This window comes from Ctenopharyngodon idella, chromosome 19 (genome assembly GCF_019924925.1).
Source record: "Ctenopharyngodon idella isolate HZGC_01 chromosome 19, HZGC01, whole genome shotgun sequence".
In the NCBI taxonomy this organism is placed as follows: domain Eukaryota; kingdom Metazoa; phylum Chordata; class Actinopteri; order Cypriniformes; family Xenocyprididae; genus Ctenopharyngodon; species Ctenopharyngodon idella.
In genome coordinates, this window is record NC_067238.1 from 27,599,804 (window position 1) to 27,620,816 (window position 21,013).

General features: G+C 35.7%; 1 protein-coding gene across 17 annotated transcripts in view; it reads right to left on the reverse strand.

Annotated features, from left to right (window-relative positions):
• Positions 1-21,013, reverse strand: part of adgrb2 (adhesion G protein-coupled receptor B2) — a 295,083-nt gene that overhangs the window by 122,459 nt on the left and 151,611 nt on the right. For 15 of the 17 annotated variants that reach the window (XM_051872961.1, XM_051872964.1, XM_051872963.1 and 12 more), the window contains exons 5-9: positions 13,280-13,444; positions 6,343-6,507; positions 5,699-5,863; positions 4,514-4,615; positions 1,344-1,450 (exon numbers count right to left, since the gene is read on the reverse strand). In XM_051872961.1, the coding sequence (XP_051728921.1) occupies positions 1,344-1,450; positions 4,514-4,615; positions 5,699-5,863; positions 6,343-6,507; positions 13,280-13,444 (704 nt within the window). The remainder of the gene's footprint in view (positions 1-1,343; positions 1,451-4,513; positions 4,616-5,698; positions 5,864-6,342; positions 6,508-13,279; positions 13,445-21,013) is intronic. The other 2 variants (XM_051872975.1, XM_051872974.1) reach the window with 1 other exon arrangement.

A 21,013-nucleotide genomic window follows, 5' to 3' on the forward strand; every position in this document is an offset into this window, starting at 1 on the left:
TTTGTCTTGTTTTCCAGTAAAAATATCTATATACATCCTTAAAAGAGATAAATGTACTTAAGAAGCAAAATTGCTTCGTAAAATATATCTTGAATTTTCTTACCACATTGGAAAACAGTCATTATTTTTATTATTACTAAAACTATTAAACAAATAATGCATATTGTTTAGGAATAATAATAATAATAATAATAATAATAATTATTATTATTATTATTATTATGATAATAATAATTATTAATATTATTACAAATATTTTATAAAGTATTATTATTTTAAAAGAATATTAATAAACAAACATTACATAATTTATATAGACATAACAATAACACTAATAATACTAACAACAACAATAATAAAATGTCATAATGTATTTAATTATTTAAGATAATTATTATTTTTTTTTTATTTCAATAGGATTAATAATAGTAATTATTATTATTATAAAAATTGATAAACAAATAATTAATTATTAATTTAGGAATAATAATAATAATAATAATAATAATAATAATAATAATAATAATAATAATAATAATAATAAACTATGCATTTAATTATTTAACAATTAATTTAGAAATAATGATAATAATAATAATAATAATAATATAATAATAATAATAATAATAATAATAATAATAATAATAATAGGTCAGTGTATTTAATTATTAAAAAATATGTTGAAATATAATAATAATAATAATAATAATAATAATAATAATAATAATATGTCATAATGTATTTAATTATTTAAGAATTTATGTTTAATTTTTAAATACATATTATATATACACATAACATTTATAATTTTTAAATAATTTTATTACAAAATTGATAAACAAATAATTAATTATTAATTTAGGAATAATAATAATAATAATATGTCGTAATGTATTTAATTATATAATATTTTTTAAATATAATACTACTACTACTACTATTAATAATAATAATAATAATAATAATAGTATGTCATAATGTATTTAATTATTTAAGAATTTATTTTTAATTTTTAAATAGGATAATTATAATTATAATTAATCCCGTTTAAAAATAAAAAAGAGAGACTTTAATGCTTACAACAAGAATTTGGATAACACAAATACAATTCAAAATATATTCTCTGATATTAGTCTTATTATCTTGCGCAGATTTGCTTCTCAATAAATTTATGAGAAGATGGTGATACTCTACCACAAACCTGATTTTTTAAAATCAATATATAAACTCTTTATCAAAACAGTGAAAGATTGTGTTAGATAATGTACACAGAATAATATTTATAATCTAATCCTTCCCCAACTTGTGACATCACAGCACGTCATTCACATCTATGTACTCACAGATAAATGTAAATATCTATATTCGAGTGAGACACATCGGGCGAAGCTCGGAGGACCCCAGTAAGCAACTCCATTAGCGTCCAGCAAACAACGACGACTAGCAGATCCTACAGGGAGAAGGAAAGAAAAAACAGATCATTATCACTGTTGGGCCCAAGCAATAACAGCATGTCAAGGTTTGACAGACACGCACTCTATGATGTTCACACACTTCATATAAAAGACTTCACTGCGATGCGGCGTACGATAATGTCTGGAATAATGTCTGTTTTGAGTATGTCATTTTGCAATGCTGTTAACTCAGTTTTGCTTAAAGTTTCTGCCACTTGCATCATTCAGATAACGGCCAATAACGCCTCAACCCCGGTACCCTTGCTGGGATAAAAATGGGCCTGAAATTCACAAGGGGAACGCAGGCAGACGTGGAAATGTAGCCCGGAAAAGTCAAGCGAATCGTTCTCTGCAGGAATTGGTTTTTCTTTTGGGGGTTAGCGTGCATGACAGTCCATGCTGGCCAAGATGTGGAGTTGATATAGATTACAGCTCACCATTGACCTCATTCAACACTCTGCTCTGCGCTCCCACTTCAAAGACATCATTTATTAGGTCTTTCTGTTTTTATTAGGTAAAAATCACTGAGCGCCTTGGGTGTCTTTCTCCACTAGTATCTGAGAATTATTGCACACTGCACTCAGAGGGCATAAATAACCCCGAAAAACTCTCCTACTGCGCTTGGAAGGTTTAGAACTGATACGAGAAGTGAAGAATAATGAATATCATCGCTGTATTTTTTTAAATAATTAAACACTGTGATGTCAAAGTTGATTTTGTGGCTTTATACACATTCAGACACTTGCATGTGTCATTACATTATTAACATTTTACCAAAACCATGCACAAATGGAGTTATGAGGGTTTTGACCAGCGAATTTGGGACACTATGTCCTTTGTCCGTCATCAGAATGGCCGTATCTGAGGCATTAAGTGTATTGCATTACATTTTCATCAACTTACAGGTTATAAAGTTTTTTTGGAGCTATGTGGGCTCTCAGTGTTTTTCTGTCATTTGGCCAAAATCTCATGTTATAAAAGATCAAGTGCTACGCAAGGGCTATTTAAAAAAGTATTGGCTTGACTCAACGACAAATGCTAGACTAAAACACTCTTCTCCAATCCTCAAATACATAAAACATTAGCCTTTATTGATATATAGTTTATTGAGTAAAGAAAATGCTGTACTTATTCAAACAACCAGTTCTTTATTTATCATTGCATTGCAAACAAGCAGAGATGCATTAAAATGTGTGCGGCACTTCATTCGCGATAGAGGCGGGATGGAGTTATGAGGTTTGACTGACAGTTTGAGGATCCAATGGAGTTTTAGTCACAAGCTCCTTTTAATACTTTCCATTGGTTAAATAATTGCAAAACCCACAGAAAGACATAAAGGGTGACCAATAGTAATAATTAATGAAAAAACAAAACAAAACAAAAAAAACACGAAATATAGAGATATGAGGTTTCTGCCTAAAGCCCAAAGTATACTTAACTTTTTATGCATAAGCGAGGGTCAGCGTACAGTGAGCGTGACACGAATTCAGTCATCAATAGAGTTTGCGCGTACTGTACGCGCACTGCCAGACGTGTAGGTCGCACGTGCATTTAATTTTTTTGCAATAATTAGTTTATCCACAAGGTGGCAACTGTGCCCTGGGGGGGTCGATTCATAAGGTATTCAAAGAAAAAACGCATAAACAGAACAGACTGGAACACATGCAAGCTACAGCGAAAACTGAGGCCTACACAGATGAGAGATTGTGCGAAGAGGTTACAACTTTGTACAACTCTAGCATGAAAGAATACAAAGATGTTTACATGGGTTGTAACTCGTGGCGAGAAATTGCTCAAAACCGCGCATGCTGCGAACGCCTGTGTATGTGTAGGAGTCAAAGTATAAAGGCTGTATGTTCGACTGTGCGCGTACGCGACTTGACAGTTACGTTATATAACATTTACAAAACACAGCAGAATGTCATCATGTACAAAACAACAGCATGTCAGTGTCTGACATTAAATCTAAAGCCTCACAAAAAAGGTAATGTATTTTTGTTGGGTCCAATGTAAGCTCTGCGGCAACGTCTGACATTTCAATCCACCGAAAGCAGTGTCTTGATATCATTGTTATATTAACTTTCTGTGGCGGCACATATTGGGCTGTAAACATCCTCATTAAGTTCCCTCTCATACACCACTTATTCATCTCAATGGGCTTAAAAACTGAATGCTGATTAACTGTGTGGAAACCAACTTATTTTGAGCCTGTTGTGCGATGTTAGTTTTGGAAGCTGAGTGATTGTATCGCTGATGGAGTTTTATAATGTGGTTTAACCGATCATAAAATCTTTTAATAAAGCTGTATGTCATGGTAAGAGAAGAAACAAATGTATCAGAGATTGCATTAGATATGGCGTCTTTGGCTGTGGCCAAAACAACATTAGATTGTACTTTCAGAGTTTTATGTGATGTAGGCGGTGGTGGCGTACAGTCTAAAGCTAATCAAGCTCGGATCATTAACTTTTCTTGAGCGGTTTTAATTTACTACTAATTTGTCACTTAGCTGACATTTTTATCCAAAGCAACGTACAATAAACTTTTTTGAGGAACCTTGAGCAAGCTGGGGTTAGATGACCCGCTAAAGGGCAGAATGCTCATTGATGGCTCCTTACACAGTTTGAACCTGCAAACTTTTGGCCAAGACAGACCTAAACCACCAATTACTAAATCAATTATGAGTGAATAATGCCTTAAATGAATAAAATAAATTGGCATTATTTGTGAATGATGACTAAATTTTTTTTTTTACATGCTATAGTGTAATTTCAGAACACTTAGAATATAGTGTAGAGGTCAAATTGACTACTTTTGCAATGCTTTTTTTGGTTTTATTTGGTTATTTTTGGACCATAACAGCAATATGAACTACAAACTCTGATTTAGATCTGAGTAGCAGTTCCTTAAATTATTAAACATTTTCTTCCACTGAAGAAAAAGTCATACAGTTTTTGAACAGCGTGATGATGACCGAGACAGCTTCTTTAGGGAATCTATCATTTTAATATGTATTATTGGAGAAAATGATGTGAATGGAAAGAATGTTTGCAGTAACGTACCAGTGGCATTTGATGGACACTTGTTGTATACCGTCTCTCCAGCTGAGGCTCTCTTCCACGTCATGGCTACTTGGTACTCATCTTTACATATTTCATGAGGTGCTGCACACAAAATATACCAAAAGTAAGAGGTTAACCAGAAAAAAAAAGGATACTATAGGATACATGTACGAATAGGCACTAAATATAAAGTCAATTGTAGATAGATAGATAGATAGATAGATAGACAATCAATCAATCAATCAATCAATTAATAATTCAATCAATCAATCAATCAATCAACCAACCAACCATCCATCCATATACATAAATACATACATACAAAAAAATACTGATTAAGAAAATGAACTTTTGCAGTGCACAAGAAAACTCTGTGAAGATCAGTGACTGCAACAACATACATCTCTCTCCAACTCTCATTCAAAAGATCCTTCAGAACAGAGAACAACCCAAGGGTGAGATACAGAAGAGGACTGGGTTGAAAGCGGAGAGAAACGGAGAAAAGAACCCTACTTGTTTTCATCTAAACATAATACACCCCGACGAAGCTATCGGACAGATTTTTGTCTTCAAGTTTCTGGCGCCATCAAAGCCCAGTGCCCAATATAAGCTCTGCGGCAATGTCTGACATTTATTTAATCTATAGCCTCCCAAAGCTGCAGTCAACGGCGTGCTTATTAAAATCTGCTGTTTGCTGCGCTGCTTGACATGCTGACAAATCACACATAGCAGCACTTTGAACAATTCCCTTCTGTCAAGAATGACCCGTCTCAATTGAGAGAGAGAAGAAATGGAAACAAAGGAGTAGAGACAATGTTAAATATGTAGGATAGAGAGAAAAAGAGTGAGAGAGGGAGAGAGAGAAAAGCAAAGGACACTTTTTACAAATAGGGTACAATACAGGGTTTGAAAGTTTTAAAAATGAAGCCAATTTTTCAGCATTCAGCAACCAGTAAAAGCTTTAGAGTATGTTGATTATCAACATTAGAAGATCAAAAAAAAAAAAAAAAAAAACATGGAACACTAATTTGTCCCTTATTCGTGTAAGTATCGGAGACCATCCCAAATGTGCAAGGCAGACTTGTAAATGGCTTGGTGAGTCAGTTGCTCTCTACAGGAAATCAAAGAAAAAAGAGAAGGAGCCAAGAGGAAATAAAAGGACATGCTTTAAGCATGGACATGCACCTGGGCACTTCTTGTCATTGCAGGAGCGCACTTCCTCTCCAGAGCCATCGCAAGGGTAACCCTGGATTCCTGTGCCTTCACACATACGGAACCGACGCTGCCAACCGGAGTCACAGGTCTTGGAGCACAAGCTCCAGTGATTCCAAGCACCCCAGTTCCCTCCACCTGCACAGGAGGAAAAAAACAAGGAACAATGAATAATTACAAGGAAGAAATACATATATAAAACTCCAAATTATGAGAGGAACCGAGTCAATGGCCATCTACACACTGATATACTAGACTGGAACACAGTGAACACAGACAAGCAGAGTGAAACTCTGTTGCAGGAAAAAAAAAAAAAAAAGTGAAGTGAAGTGACAACCATAAATAGCTGCAGTGTGAACATAGTCATAAAGCACCTGCATGAAGCTAATTTACACGTATTAATTATTATCAGGGGTGCTAAATGGCATATGCTGACACAGCAGTGTATCTGTGGAACAAGATGAGCAGTGCAGACCGGTGAGTCTCTGTGGTTTGGTACCACAGACAATTCAGAGCATTCACTGCAATTAATTAGACCATGACAGCAAACAAATTGCAGCTGTGCACATAAACTACCTGTCAATTTAAGATTGTAAGCCCACTAGTGAGAAACTTACCCCCACAAGACGGGTTGGTGCACTCACGAGTTTCCGCATGCGGCCCCTTACACTCCGCCCAGCCATGAACCGACACGCTGCAACGCCGCTGCCTCTGCTGAGTGCCGGAGCCACAGGAAACAGAGCACTGAGACCAGGCAGCCCAGTCCAACCACTGCCCCTCCACTGCAAACACAACCACAGGGAGATGCAGAGAGAGAGAGAGAGAAATGTGGAGGTGAGAACAGAGTAAGACAGAAGCGGAGGAAGGACAGGAAAGAGAAGGACATAGAAGTGAGGGACAGAAACAAACAGGAAACGGGCAGTCGGACAGAGAGAGACGGGGTACAGCAGGGGTCTGTGTTTTCCTGTAGCATGTGACACTGTAACTTGGTTAAAATGATCCTCACTTACCATCACTTACCAATAATACCATCAGCATCAGCAAGAAAACTTTAAAAACAGTTGAACTTCAGAATTTTGTAGCATTCAAGCTGCATGAAATGTACAAGTTTGCAAAACAATTTGATGATCCATGTAATTCAAAATTAAAATGCTAAAACTATGACTAAAAACTAATAGAACATGCTGATATATATAGATATAATAATATATATAGATATATATATAACTATATAGTCATTTGCATTCCACAGGAATAATAGAACGACAGATAGATAGATAGATATATAGATAGACAGACGGACGGACAGACAGACGGTCCATCCGTCCGTCATTCTGTGATAGATAGATAGATAGATAGACGGACAGGCAGACGGTCCATCCGTCTGTCCGTCTGTCATTCTGTGATAGATAGATCTCATCTAGAAGTTGAAAACAAATAAAATGTTTGAATAAGGGAAAAAAGTCCTGATATAATCTGCTATATTCTCTAAAAACCATTCATCACAATCTGAGAAGAAGAAAAAAAGCATTGAAGTTGGCTAATAGTGATACACATAGTTTCATTAGCCAGGTCACATGTATCACAGAAATGACATCATGAATTTCATTCACTAATTTATTTTCACCTGCTATTTCAATTTTTAATTCTATATTGAAAAATGCTTTTGTAAGATCACCTCTTCATCACCGAACATTAAATTACAATGCATGCTATTAGAATAAACCTTGACCTGCACATTAAAGGTGCTCCAAGTAACACATGCTTTTTCTTTAAAATTATAGTCTAATGTGTTTCTAAGAAGACCAGTGCAAGGAAAAGACTAATTTTGTTTAATTAATTAAAGAGAGATGGAGTACTGAGACAAATTTAAAAGCACAGGAAGTTAAATACAGGGTTTGATAACATTAGCGCTGAAATTTATGAGAAACCACACTCTGAAGATAACATTTTTAGTTTGACTGATGCATACTGCAAATGTTTCAGCCTTTAATTTCTCACAGGAAAAAAGTTGAGTAAAAATGTATTAATCTACTGATAACTATTAATTGTTTTTCTGTGCATAAATGAGCAGCAAGCACATCATGTATTTTACATGAATTCCACATACTGTAGTAGATTAACTGTGGATATCAACAGAGTTCATACAAACACAGGCTCTGGCCAGGGTAATATCGGGCTTCTCTCTGACCAGCAACTACAACAAAATGAATACGAGATCTTTTGCATAATGGATGAAACAAGGGATTCATGTGCATGTCGCTTGAAGCCCTTTCATAAGCCCATGTCACTATTCCGAGCCCAATCGTTTATGAGTCACTTTGTTGAAGCAAAGCCTTTATGAATTTTGAAGTGTTTGCGGGGTGAAAAATAAATAAATAAAACAATGTGGCTTTTAAATGTGTTAATTCTCATATCCCAAGATGCTTTGCAAAACATTAGAAGGCCTACATGCCTCGATGGACACATATTCATTATGTTCGAAAGTAAGAATTCTGCTTAAACATCATCCATCAAATGATGGCATTAATCTTACGGTTTTATGTTTATATAATGAATGCTTTCTAGTATGCACTATCTATTTCACAGTAGGGGAGATGTTACGTCTTTTGACTTTCTGCAGCAATTTCAGGATCTGTGCATATTAACCTCTAATATTACTTTTATCTTATTTAAATGGTGTGTGTGTGTGGGGGGGGGTTGCATATTTTATCCAAGCGTATCTCAGTATGATTGATGGTATGAACTGAAATCAAATTATCTCTCAATCTAATGGATTCCAAGGAAGACAGAGCACATGATGAACGAAAATGCCCATGTCACCTTTGCTCTGTCAAAGCAGATGCTCATCAAACTTAGAAAAATGTAGCTTATAACATTACTTCAAGGTAGCCCAAGACCGTGACCTAAAAGTAATACCATAGGGATTGGTGTTGTACAAATAGACAAACAAGTAGTATATATACACATATACTACAGCAGGCACATAAATACACCCCCACATAAATGCATATTATTATAAAGTATGAAAAAATAAACAATATAAAATAAATAAATAAATAAACAAACAAACAAACAAACTACTTCTTTAAAGGGGACCTATTATGCCTTTTTTCAAAGTTTTGTTTTTGGAGTCTACTATAGGTTTTTAAAGGGGACCTATAATGCCCCTATTACAAGATGTAATATAAGTCTCTGGTGTCCCCAGAACGTGTCTGTGAAGTTTCAGCTCAAAATACCCCACAGATCATTTATTATAGCTTGTCAAAGTTTGCCCATATTTAGGTATGAGCAAAAACACGCCATTTTTGTGTGTGTCCCTTTAAATGCAAATGAGCTGCTTTCCAGAAGAGGGCGGAGCTTTAACAGGTCACGCTTCGGTTGCTCAACAACAACAAAGCTGTTTCTGAATGGTTAGTGAATAAATTTATGTAGTTGCTGTGGAGTTGATTCAACTCATTGACCCTCGTTGAGAGTTGAATTGACCCTCGTTTGTGAAACAGTCCGGCGTAAAATGTCAGCATGGCAAAAACACTATACTACAACAACTCTTCCTCTTCTCTAAAGTAGCCCAACATGGCCTCACCACCTTTGTTGCATGTTCCCGGGGTGAGGGTTTATATATATTTATATTGGGGTTTGTGATGTCACTAACCCAGGAAGAAGCTAGTTGTAGTCCCTACCAGCCATTTGTTGTAGTCCTTAAAAAGCGATTTCTGTAAAAGAAAATATCTCCCTTTGCATTGAACTTTGAGCGTCGTAACTATGCAGATGTTGTTTATGCTCAAACAACAACATTACACACTAACTAAAGTTTAAAAAAGTGAAATCATAATCAAGGACCCCTTAAAATGAGGAATATTGTGACGTGTTCGTTTCTGGAAGAAAACTCAAGACTACAATGGAGGCGTTTCAGAAACTGATATAGAGAATAACTCCCTTTGGGAGCGACGTTGTGCTTTGTAACTTTGCAGACCCTTTTTATGCTCAAACAGCAACATTACACACTAAAGAATGTTGCAAATTTAAAAAGCATAATAGGACCCCTTTAAATGTTGGTATGACATATCAAAGCAAAATCAGATGCAGCTGCTTTCTCTGTCTGAGATCATAGAGGATCTGTGTCTCAAAGCAAGAGCATGATAAATAATAATCATATTCTAAAGCCTCAAAAACTCAATAAACATGGATAAATGTGGCCTGTCTGTCTGCGCCTCCATGAGAGTATTGGACTCATCATCGCTCATAAAATGAGCGGCCAATGAGGAGAGAGATCCTGCATATTGTGGTTGCCAGGAGAGACAGCAGCTGAAACCCAACAAACACAGCTGAGCATTTATGGCATCTCACTTTTACTTCATAAGAACATAAAGGGAAAGGGAGAGAGAAATCAACTGTATAATTAAGGTAATAACACTGACTTCAGCACATCAAATGGATACTTTGAGTATCCCTTACTTGCAAGACATAAACACACGCACAAACAAACAGAAGCATCTGCGCGTCCATGGATGTAGCTAGGAATTCTGGGCCGTGTTTCTTTACTTTGATGTCTTGTTATTTCTGTTCTATATTTGATTTTATTTCTTAAGGCTTATAATCTTTCTTAAATCTATTTTAGCTGAATATCATAAACTGATGAGCTCACTGGTAAATCCAATGGATGGTTCAGCAATGTTTTTTAAGCTAATTTTGACATTCAGCATGCTGCATTTTAATCTGAGTCTGACAAATTTGTAGACAAGCTGCTGAGGCAGTGCATTAGAATGTTTATGGTGTATTTGTCCATTAAAGCAAAAAATGTAGGAACGGCAATCATTTTAATAATTAATAACTTCTTTTTCTTTTTTTTTTTTGGCAATGGCAACATGAAAAACAGTTTTTGGGTGAATGGTAAACCCACAGGCATCTCTTATTCCCTTTTGTGGTAAGTTGAGAACATGACTAAGTTTACTTAATTTCTTTTTTTAATTTAATTTCATAATTATGGAATATTTATATACACTACCATTCAAAAGTTTAGATCGGTTATATATTTTTTTAAATGTTTTTAAAAGAAGTTTCTTCTGCTTACCAAGACTGCATTTATTTTATTCCAAAATACAGCAAAAAAATATTAATATTGTGAAATATTTTTGCAATTTAAAATCACTGCTTTCTACTTGAATATATTTTAAAATGCAATTTATTCCAAGGATGACAAAGCTGAATTTTCAGCATCATTACTCCAGTCTTCAGTGTCACATGATCCTTCAGAAACCATTCTTATACTGTATGCTGATTTGCTGCTCAAGAAACATTTATTATATTATCAATGTTGAAAACAGTTTCTCAGATGAATAAAAAAAAGTTCAAACATCAGTAAGAATTTATTTTAAGTATTATTCTTAATAATAATAATGAGTACTCTAAACATTATTTTGGAAGAGTGAATACTAAATAATACTTTCAGATTTTGAAAAAAAAAAAAAAAATGCTATTGCTCTCTATTGAGATCTGTCTATCTTATTTATTTATTTATTTATTTTCAGGACAAACTTTCATAAAAAAATAAGTCCTGAAATACATTCCTCTAACAAGCCAATTCAGTGCACTCTGAATATCATCTGAGAAAACAACTTCCTATAAGCAAAACATTAAAAAACACTTTAATTAAACAAAATTTTAATGAGGACAATCAGCATATGTTACTTCAAAATAAAACTATCCCCTTACAAGACTACTGTATCATATCTTACCACCCAAGCAAACATTAATTAAGAGTAAGTTACAAAAACGGTCCGATGACTACGCTGGAATTAAAATTGCTCACACTTTGATTACGGAGATGCAAACCATCACTGTAATCATATACTCAAATAGAGCTGAAGTAATGCAGGAGAAAACACACCAATGTTTACAAGACATCCATTTAGATTCACAACAGCCAACCATCCTTTACCGTGAACCAGGAGAAGGTATATTACGTTGACTTATCCTACATTGACTTAAATTATATCAGCGGATTACACGTCAGTAGACACCCATAACCTCAATTGAATATTAAGAGGGTGAGATGTATTTACACATGGGTGCCTCTTGGTAGGTGAGGACAGGTGGAAGATCTGCTCCCTGACAGGATGTAATCACTGTCAGTCAAAAGCTGCTCGACCAGACTGGCCCAGCTGTTCATTTGTGCCTCCTCAAATAAAAGACAATCACAGTGATTGGCTGTCACCCTTAACTCCTCAACTGTCAGACTAATGGAGGTCTTCAACTCCAGGTAGGAACAACTGTTCAAACTGAAAATGAATTGAAATATAACAGACAAATGATTTATTGCTCATCTCAGTGGGGTAATAACTAATTTTGGAGATGGATCCTGTTCGCCGAGATCGCAGAGTTGCTGTAGAAGAAACAACAAACCCCAGCAGGTGCGGACACGTGTGATTGGTTCATCTGGGATTCCCATTAGCTTGAGCCGAGCCCCCATTTGAGTAGCACTTCAGCGAGAGAGAGAGAAAAGAAAAGAAAAAAATCTGGAGACTGGCATAATGAATGAATGAAATCCAGAGGAAACTATGAAGCATGGCTGCAGAAAGAGAACGCAGACAACACAGGGCTCGAGCGGCCTTCAGACTGAGGTGGAACAGGAGGGGTGAGAGAGACTGACGTGAAACAAGCAGACTGGGGTGAAGCTCGAGGCAGTGAGGATGGCACACAGGAGGGAAAGGGAAAGGTCAGATAGAAGAAGACATGTGAACAGAGAGACAAGAGAGACACAATATAGAAAAAGGGTAAAGAATATGGAAGTCAGAGGAGTCCAGAAGACAGAACACACTGGGTCTCATTCTCTAACTGTGTAAATGCACAAATTTGTGCATAAAACCTGTCATGATTCACAAAAAAATTAAAAAATAAATAAATGAATAAATAAAAACATTCTCCATAATAATAATAATTGTTATTTTTTTCTATATAATAAATAAATTATTAATACAAAATCACAATATTAGCCTACATTATATTATATTAAATTACAATTATAATATTATAGATAAAATAAGTAAATGACCCTATAAATCATAAAGTTCACATTTCCATTTTTCATTAAATTTAGAATAAAATTTACTCAAAGCACATATACACAACCACTAGTAATAATAATAATAATAATAATAATAATAATTATTATTATTATTATAATGTAAGAAATGTGTGTATATATATATATATATATATATATATATATATATATATATATAATACTTCATATTTTTATTATATTATATTATGTCTTGTGCATTCAAGTTTAATAAAATTATATACTTCGAGTTTAAATTATACTTAATTTATTATTATTATCATCATTAAGTAATAAAAAACAACACATTATAGTTCAATCTACTGCATGCAAACCTTTTCTGCACACATACAATAAGAAAGAACACCTACGCAATTATTGGTAAATGAGACCCACTGTGATAATAGTGTTAAGGCAGAATGTACTTTAGATTCGAAGTAGAGAAAAGAGAGAGATTATTAGCAGATGAGGAAATGGAGATTAGTACTAACCGGGGCACACAGCTATATTGCAGAGTTTGGTTTGCACCTCGGGCCCTCCACAGCCCTTGCTTCCATGCTGGGGGAGCACACAGATCCTGCTCCGGGTCCGAGAGCCACGGCCACACGTGACTGAGCACAGGCTCCAGGACGACCACTCCTCCCACAGCCCATGTACTGCAAACACCAACAAAACCACCAATGGGGATGATGGAAGATGAAGGGAGGTGGGCTGAAGGGGCCTTCAGTAGCCAGAAGCAGCCCACAGGAGCACAAAGAGGCGAAACCCCGCCCACCTGAAGGATAAAACCCAGGAATACTACCAACATGGGCCTCAACCGTCAGAGAGGAAGCTTTCAGATCAAGGGTTAAGGGCAGAGAAGGAAATGAAAATGAAACGGCATGTATAACATGAATGAGACATCACTTATCATGTAAAAAGGAGCACGAAAGTGCAAAAGATCAAGGCATGGGTAGAGCAAAAATAGATGAAATGCACCGTTTGATCATGAAACGTGTCCAATTGATTGTGTTCCTGCCGAGAGGATTTCAATGAAGTTGTGTCCTTCAAGGATTCTTTGACTATCAATAAAAGCGATATGCATTTCATTTTATGTTGAGAGACTTTGACTATAAGTATTCCCTAAACATATTCTTAAACTCTTTTTAATAGATGTCATATGGAGATGTCAAACTTTCAGGCATGACTCTAGTGTCCATTCAGATTACGGCTCTGTTCCAAAACCCAGTGAGCTGCTTTCACAGACAGCATCTTCTAAGGTAATGTTCTAACTGAAACTGAACCTCATAAGAGGCTGTTTTGAAACACTCTACATAGGCAGCAACTCTGTGTGCCTAAAAAAATACAAAATTAGTACTCAATTGTTTTCAACTCGGGTGTGTTAATGATAAACGTTTTTAATGATACATTTCCATATTTAAAGGTAGACTATGTACCTTTAACGACCCGGGGGTAGTCGTGACCTAATGGTTACGGGTTCGAGTCTCCATACCGGCAGGAAATGACTGAGGTGCCCTTGAACAAGGCACCTAACCCCCAATTGCTCCCTGGGTGCCACAGCAAAAATGGCTGCCCACTGTTCTGGGTGTTTGTGTCCACGGTTTGCAGTGTGTGTGTGTTCACACTTTGTTCACTCCTAATAATTGTGTGCACTAACTTGAATGGGTTAAATGCAGAAGACAAATTCAGAGTATGGGTTACCATACATGGCCTTCATATGTCACTTTCATTTCACTTTCATTGTTTAAAATTAACAAAATTTAAAGTTAAATTTAAAGAGTCAATATCAATCCTCATCCAAAACGTGTTTTTGTCTTACTCTGATTTACTATGGTATGTGTTTATATTTTAGACCTAGCAGGATGGTTTTCGCTGGAAATTGTGTACATACGTCACTAGCCCGTGTATGTCTCATCCTATCCGTAAATAGAAATAAGTTGTATGGTTGTAAGGGTGTATGGTGTGGGAGTGGCATAGACTAGCTGTCACAACAAGTGAGAACGGTTGACATGGCTAAATCTTAAACCACCGCGAATCACCCATTTTAAACAAACGCTGAACAGAGAAGAGTCTTCTGGCAAAAAGAGAACGTGACAGAGCTCGTAATAAAATGAGCAGGAGGATAACCATATTCATCCACATGTAACCCCTCCTGTTCGAACCGCCCACTCTAAGCGGGACTCGAACCCGGGTCCATGGCATGGATGTCGGGCGCTCTAACAAGGAGGCTAAAGGCCACAGCCTCTAGCATCAGTCACTAGAGTGCCTCTTGAGATCAGGGGAGTGAGGTTTACATGCACAGCTCTTACCGGCCTACATCCGTTACACTCACCCTTCCTAAACCTCACTCCCATCTGGGTCACGGCACCAATCAAACCACCCGCTCTAAGTGGGACTCAAACCCGGGTCTGCTGACATGGGAGTTGGGCGCTCTAACAAGGAGGCTAAAGATCAGGGGAGATCAATATTAAAAAAAAAATCTTACAAATTTGCACATCTGAGCAAATTCAAGGCTGCTTTAGAAATTGGCTTGAACTAGGTATGGCAGAATTATGTATTGTATGAAACATGAAACTTTACATTGGGGATAGGCCTCTATGATGCAAATGAAGGCAGCTTACTAGGTTACTAGCTAGTTACTAGGTTTTGGAACAGAACGTATGTCTGTGGGCTTGATGAGATGTTATGGGTGAGGGAGTGAATGACCTTTGACAAACCACTGCAGTGTGACAATAGTTGAACCAACCACAAAACAGCCAAGATAAGTCCAACAGACTTCTTTCTGATTATGATTCACCTAGACTGACCTACTGATCTTTGAAAGTGGAAGAGCACACATCTTTACTGAACCAACAAGGTAGTCAACATTAGATTCTCTGTGTTGCCAAAGAAAGAGGAAGGAAATGCCTCTTGAGGTGTGGAGTGACAGTGAAATCAGAAGATATGACATTAATATAAAGACAAGATTTATATGCAAAACTGAAAAGAAGGAGGATGGAAGAGTGGGAGAGGTTGAAAAGAGTGATTCGGGAGAGGACAGAAAGAAAAATGAATCCTGACAGGGGATGGAAGGAAAGAGAATTGGTCAGGATTTGGAGAAAGGGGGGAAAGAAAGAGTAAGTAAAAGAGACAGAGAAGAAGATTTTGGAGAGGGCTTTTGGAAAGAGCGAGGGAGAGATTGTAAGGCCTCCTCAGTGTAGAGCAGGGATGTACTGTGAATTATGCATGCTGATAAATAATTGATAGCGCTCTGTAGTGCAAAGCTCAAAGGAGCCATGGCTCAGCTGCACATACAGCATGAAGAATAAAAAAAGCTTGTATGAAGTGAATGTGTATGTGTGTGTGTGTGTGTGTGTGTCCAGAGTCACTTTCTGCCCTCTTCAGCAGATCAAATTAGACAACTGGTAACGAAAAGCCTGTAATTACCTTTTGCTATTTATAAAAATCACTTTCTACACTGAAAAAAAAAAAAAAAAAAAACAATGCCAAAGAAATGGCAAGTAACATTACATTAAACATGAAATTTTAAAGTAGAAAGATTGAAATTGTATTTTCTTGTAAAACCTATTCCAACAATATTTTTAGAAATCATTTAACAGAGTACTGTTAGAGGACTGAGTTCAGATAGTGTTGCAGAAAAAGATGTAAAAATGCAAATAACAATCATAGTAAGTAAGTAGAGGAGTGTTTGAAATAACTTTCTTCTGTGATCCGATGAGGCAGAAAATATATTATATAGTATTCTAGTAATAGTATAGGAATAAAGGCTTTATCGATTAGTATTGCATTTTAAATACCTTATACTAGCGAAAACATAAGATGGCTTGAACACAGATAGACCATATATTGTCACAATCGTGTATTTATTGTCTTAATTTTTCATTTTTTTAATTTTTCAAAACGTCTCTAACTGCATTTTATTCAGCTATAGCTAGATATGGGATTTCCTGGAACTTTTATGACATCCATGAGTCTCACTTGTGGACTTTAAGCGAACAGGCGCTGCCTGCCTTTGAGTTTGAATGAAACATTCACTACATGAGTGTTTGCCACTACATCACCCCATTTTGTAAAAATAGAAATATACTGTATATATAACTGGATATCAAGACTTTGTTCTTTGTAATGATGTATAGTTTGTCAAGATTAAATAAAGACCTTTTACCCTTATGCTTTAAATATAATAAAAATTAATAAAATAAAATAAAACAATTTAATATTTTTATCTGATTTTTGGAAGCAAAACCAATTGAGAACCACTAATTTATAATAACTACAGCAGTTTCAGAGGTCTTATTTGCTAGTTTGCTTACTTGTGTCAAGTTACATTCTGTCACAAGAACTGTGTTGTATGACAGCAATAACTTTAAACCTGGCACAATGGATCTTGAGGCATCATTTTTGAATGTGTGCAAAGCACAAATGATATGAGAGCTATAGTGGAAGGGATTTTCAACAAGAAATTACATATATGAAGCCACACACTTATTTGGCTTGAGCAGACTTCAAAAAGTGCTTTTATTGAAGCATGACAGCCTTTAGAGAGACATTCATACCGATTTGGGTGAGTAAATAATGCCCATTTGAGTAAACGTTAAATTAGCTTTGAACTCTCCCATTGCTAGCAAATCACAGGCAGTCTATTCTTGCCTGGACTTCCAAACATTCTGCCGCTGGTAGTTTTGGCCTGATGACGCTGTTGATTGCGAGCTGTGAAGGGTGAAACGTAAGGGTAGGATAACAGCACTGATTTTGTGTGGCGTGGGGAGAGGCTGAATACTGGGCTGATGTGCCCGCAGTGCTCATTGCCTCTCTATAGACCACATTATGTACTGCAGTATCCATCAAATCACTGTCTGTGCAGCCTCATGCAGAGACCCAGAGCCCGTCTATCCGCTCCCCTCAGGGGATGCCAATTCTCTCTACTACGGAGGAAGAGAGAGAGAGAAATGTAAAAAACAGGTACATACTGACCACCAGACCACATAGTCAGAAAAAAAGCAACAAAAAAGCAGTACGGTTTGAGGTTGAAAGGTAGAGAAGGAGTCCAGACAGAGAGAAATAAATAAACAGGCAGAGAAAGAGATGTGGTTGTGAACCGGGCATGCGGGGCAGACAGCAATCCTCAAACCAATAGATCAATGTCCCCTCTGAGCATTTAGAACACCACCAAACCCTGTTCTGCGGTTCTGCAGGCTGCAGGCGTTGTTCAGTGTTGTTTACATGTCGTAAATATTATTTATATCTGTTAAGACCAGAAGCAACAGCGACCGCAGTTATAACTGATGGAGTTACCCTTTAAAACGCTGCGATGAATGAGCTATCCTTGAAGCCCTGTAGTCTGATGCGTCAATAGATTTAAAGGGCAAAAACAAATGCATAGCACCACCTGTTGGTTAACAGATGAAACTGCCCCTTTTGCCCTAAGATTCATTGAATACAGTGGTTCTCACTTGATTTTATCTTCACAACACAGATTTGATATTGCACATCACAATACAGTGAGATTAAACCAAATCAGTACACAAAAACATCTTTAAAATCAAATTAAAAAGTATTAATATTCACATTAACTGCATAGGCCCAACAATATGCACATTATTATTAGTAGTAGTAGTAGTAGCAGTAGTAGTAGTAGTAGTAGTATGCACTGTCCAACTATATAATATAATTTATCTTTTTTTTTTTCTTTTCTTTTTTGAATTTCAATGATTTCATCCTCGTGCCATCCATGTTCATGTTGGCTTCTGCCTAATTTGGCTGCTTCTACTAAGTGACAGATGAATTTATGGCAAAATGCTATAGAGTTTGATTCAACGCCCAGCATTTGATGTCAAAAACAAAAGCATTTTATCCTCCTTTTAAAAAAATAAGCTTATTTATTTTGCTAGTCTAAATAATAATTAGCATTTAGCCCTATCATAAGACACCTGCCAGTTGTGCACTGCTAATTTTGCTGATTTTTGCTGATACGGTATATACAGTCAAACCAAAATTTATTCAGACACCTTGAACATTTCGTTTATTAATACAGTTTATTCACTATAGTTTAAAAAATTGTAATAAAATATGAGAAGATCGCAGAGTTAAATTGTGTCAGAAAAAATTAATCTTAATTATGGTTCCAAATTTTTTATCAGTTTTACTGGTAGTCCACTGAATGAAGAATTTTTGGGTATAATATGTCACAGTTTATTTTGCTATCCTCGCTTACATAAATGAACTATAGTGTCCTGCACCCACTAGTAAAAATATATAAAAAAAAATATAAAAAATGTCTGAATAATTTTTGGTTTGATTGTATATATATATATATATATATATATATATATATATAAGGTCTTAAATTACTACTAGAGACAGAGATTGAACTTTATTTTGATGGTCCACTTTAGACATTCTAATAACTATGAGTAACTTTGCAATTCGTTAGAGAATTAGTAGACTGTAGTAAACTGATAGTAGACTAGGTTATGGTTAGGTGTTAGGGTTCGGATTAGTAGAACAAGTTGACATGTAGTTGCAAAGTTACTTATAGTCAGTGGAATGTCTGTTGGGGCGAATCAAAATAAAGTGTTAGCAGATATTAAGCAGACAGTCTACTAATACACTAATGAGAGTTATTTGACATTCAGTTGCAAAGTTATTTACGGATAGTACAATGTCTAAAGTGGACCATTGAAATAAAGTGTTACCGAGAAAGATGATTACTGCATATGTTGTCAAGCATAATGCACCAAAGATGCACCAGAATGAACAATAAGGTAATTGTTGCATTTGAATGAGAGATGTGTTCCCATATGAGAAACCGCATCATCTATAATCCTGCACAAACAGCATTAATGTGCTGCTTTATTTATTTGAGTATTCCATTAAATTTCACAAAGGACTCGCAGCTTTAAAAACGTTACGATGCTCTGAAGACGCCACAAAAGGATTGACAGCCAAAACAACAATCTAAAGCGGCAGTAAAAAAAAAAAAAAGAAGAAGATCATCCTCTAAAAGTTTACTTAAACATGGCTCTCCCATTTGAATCTAGGTCTCATGAGCCATTTTACCTGTCTGAGATAATTGCATCAGATTTCATTCATCAATAAGCATTTCTTCATTAAAGTGGAGCAGATTGAGTTTGGCCTAACACTGCTCTGCTCTACTGCCCAGACACAATGACGCGCAGAAGCGCTAGACATATCCTCAAAAGCATTGAGAGGAATTTCTTAAGGCTATCATGAAAAGATTAATTTAGATTTGGGCTTACATTGGGACCGAGGTTTTAGCATTGCAGATAACTTGTGATCTTGCCATGGAAACCTTCTGACTGATATCTTAGCCTTTCTTTGAAAGGGAAAAATATATTCTTTCATGTTCGTCACAGGAGAGACCGAGGCTATAGTTATCACAAAGGCTTTATCTAAGTAATTTTAGGTCAAAAGTCCAAGGTTTTCTGTAGCAATGGTTTTTGTGTATCAAACATTTCATTATTTTAGTTATTTTTTTGTGAATTCAGTCGTCCAAACTAAAATTATAAATCATTTATTTTGTTTTAGCTGTTGGGTAACAAATACACACAAAGTTAAAATATAACACATTCAAATTATGTAATAAAAGTATATTTTAACTGAATTTTTGAACTATGATCTCAGGACAAGGGTATTTGTCAGGCTGGGTTTGTCACTTGTTTTAAATGTTATAAATTTGTTCATTGTATTTGTTGGCCAAAAAGAGTATTTGATACTTTAATTATATTACCTTTTTCATTGATTGTTTTTTGTTTCCTAATTGTTTTGCTGTTTAAGGTGACTTTTACGTGACACCATTTTCAACTAAAAACAGAAAAACTTTTTTATGCGTTTTGGAAATGGGTTTCAAAGTGTGAGTTTTTGAAAACAATACCATTATCATCTCAGTGTAAGCTACAAAAACGCAAATTTGTGAAAACTGTGACATCATGCACATGTGTATAACATGTTCAGTCTATAGGCGCGTAGTGTTTCTTTACAAAGTGACATTGCCAACTACTGGCCTGGCATGAATAATGCAGCATTTTTAGTTGTTTTTGCGGATCCATGTGAATGAGATCATTTTGAAAAACAAAAAAGAAAAAGGATTCAATTTTTAGTACTTCGTTGTTGTGTAAACATACCCTAATTTTTGTTTATTGGCAGCTTCCATTGTGACAACTTGCCCCATGTATTGTGAAAACATGTCACGCTATATAAAAGGT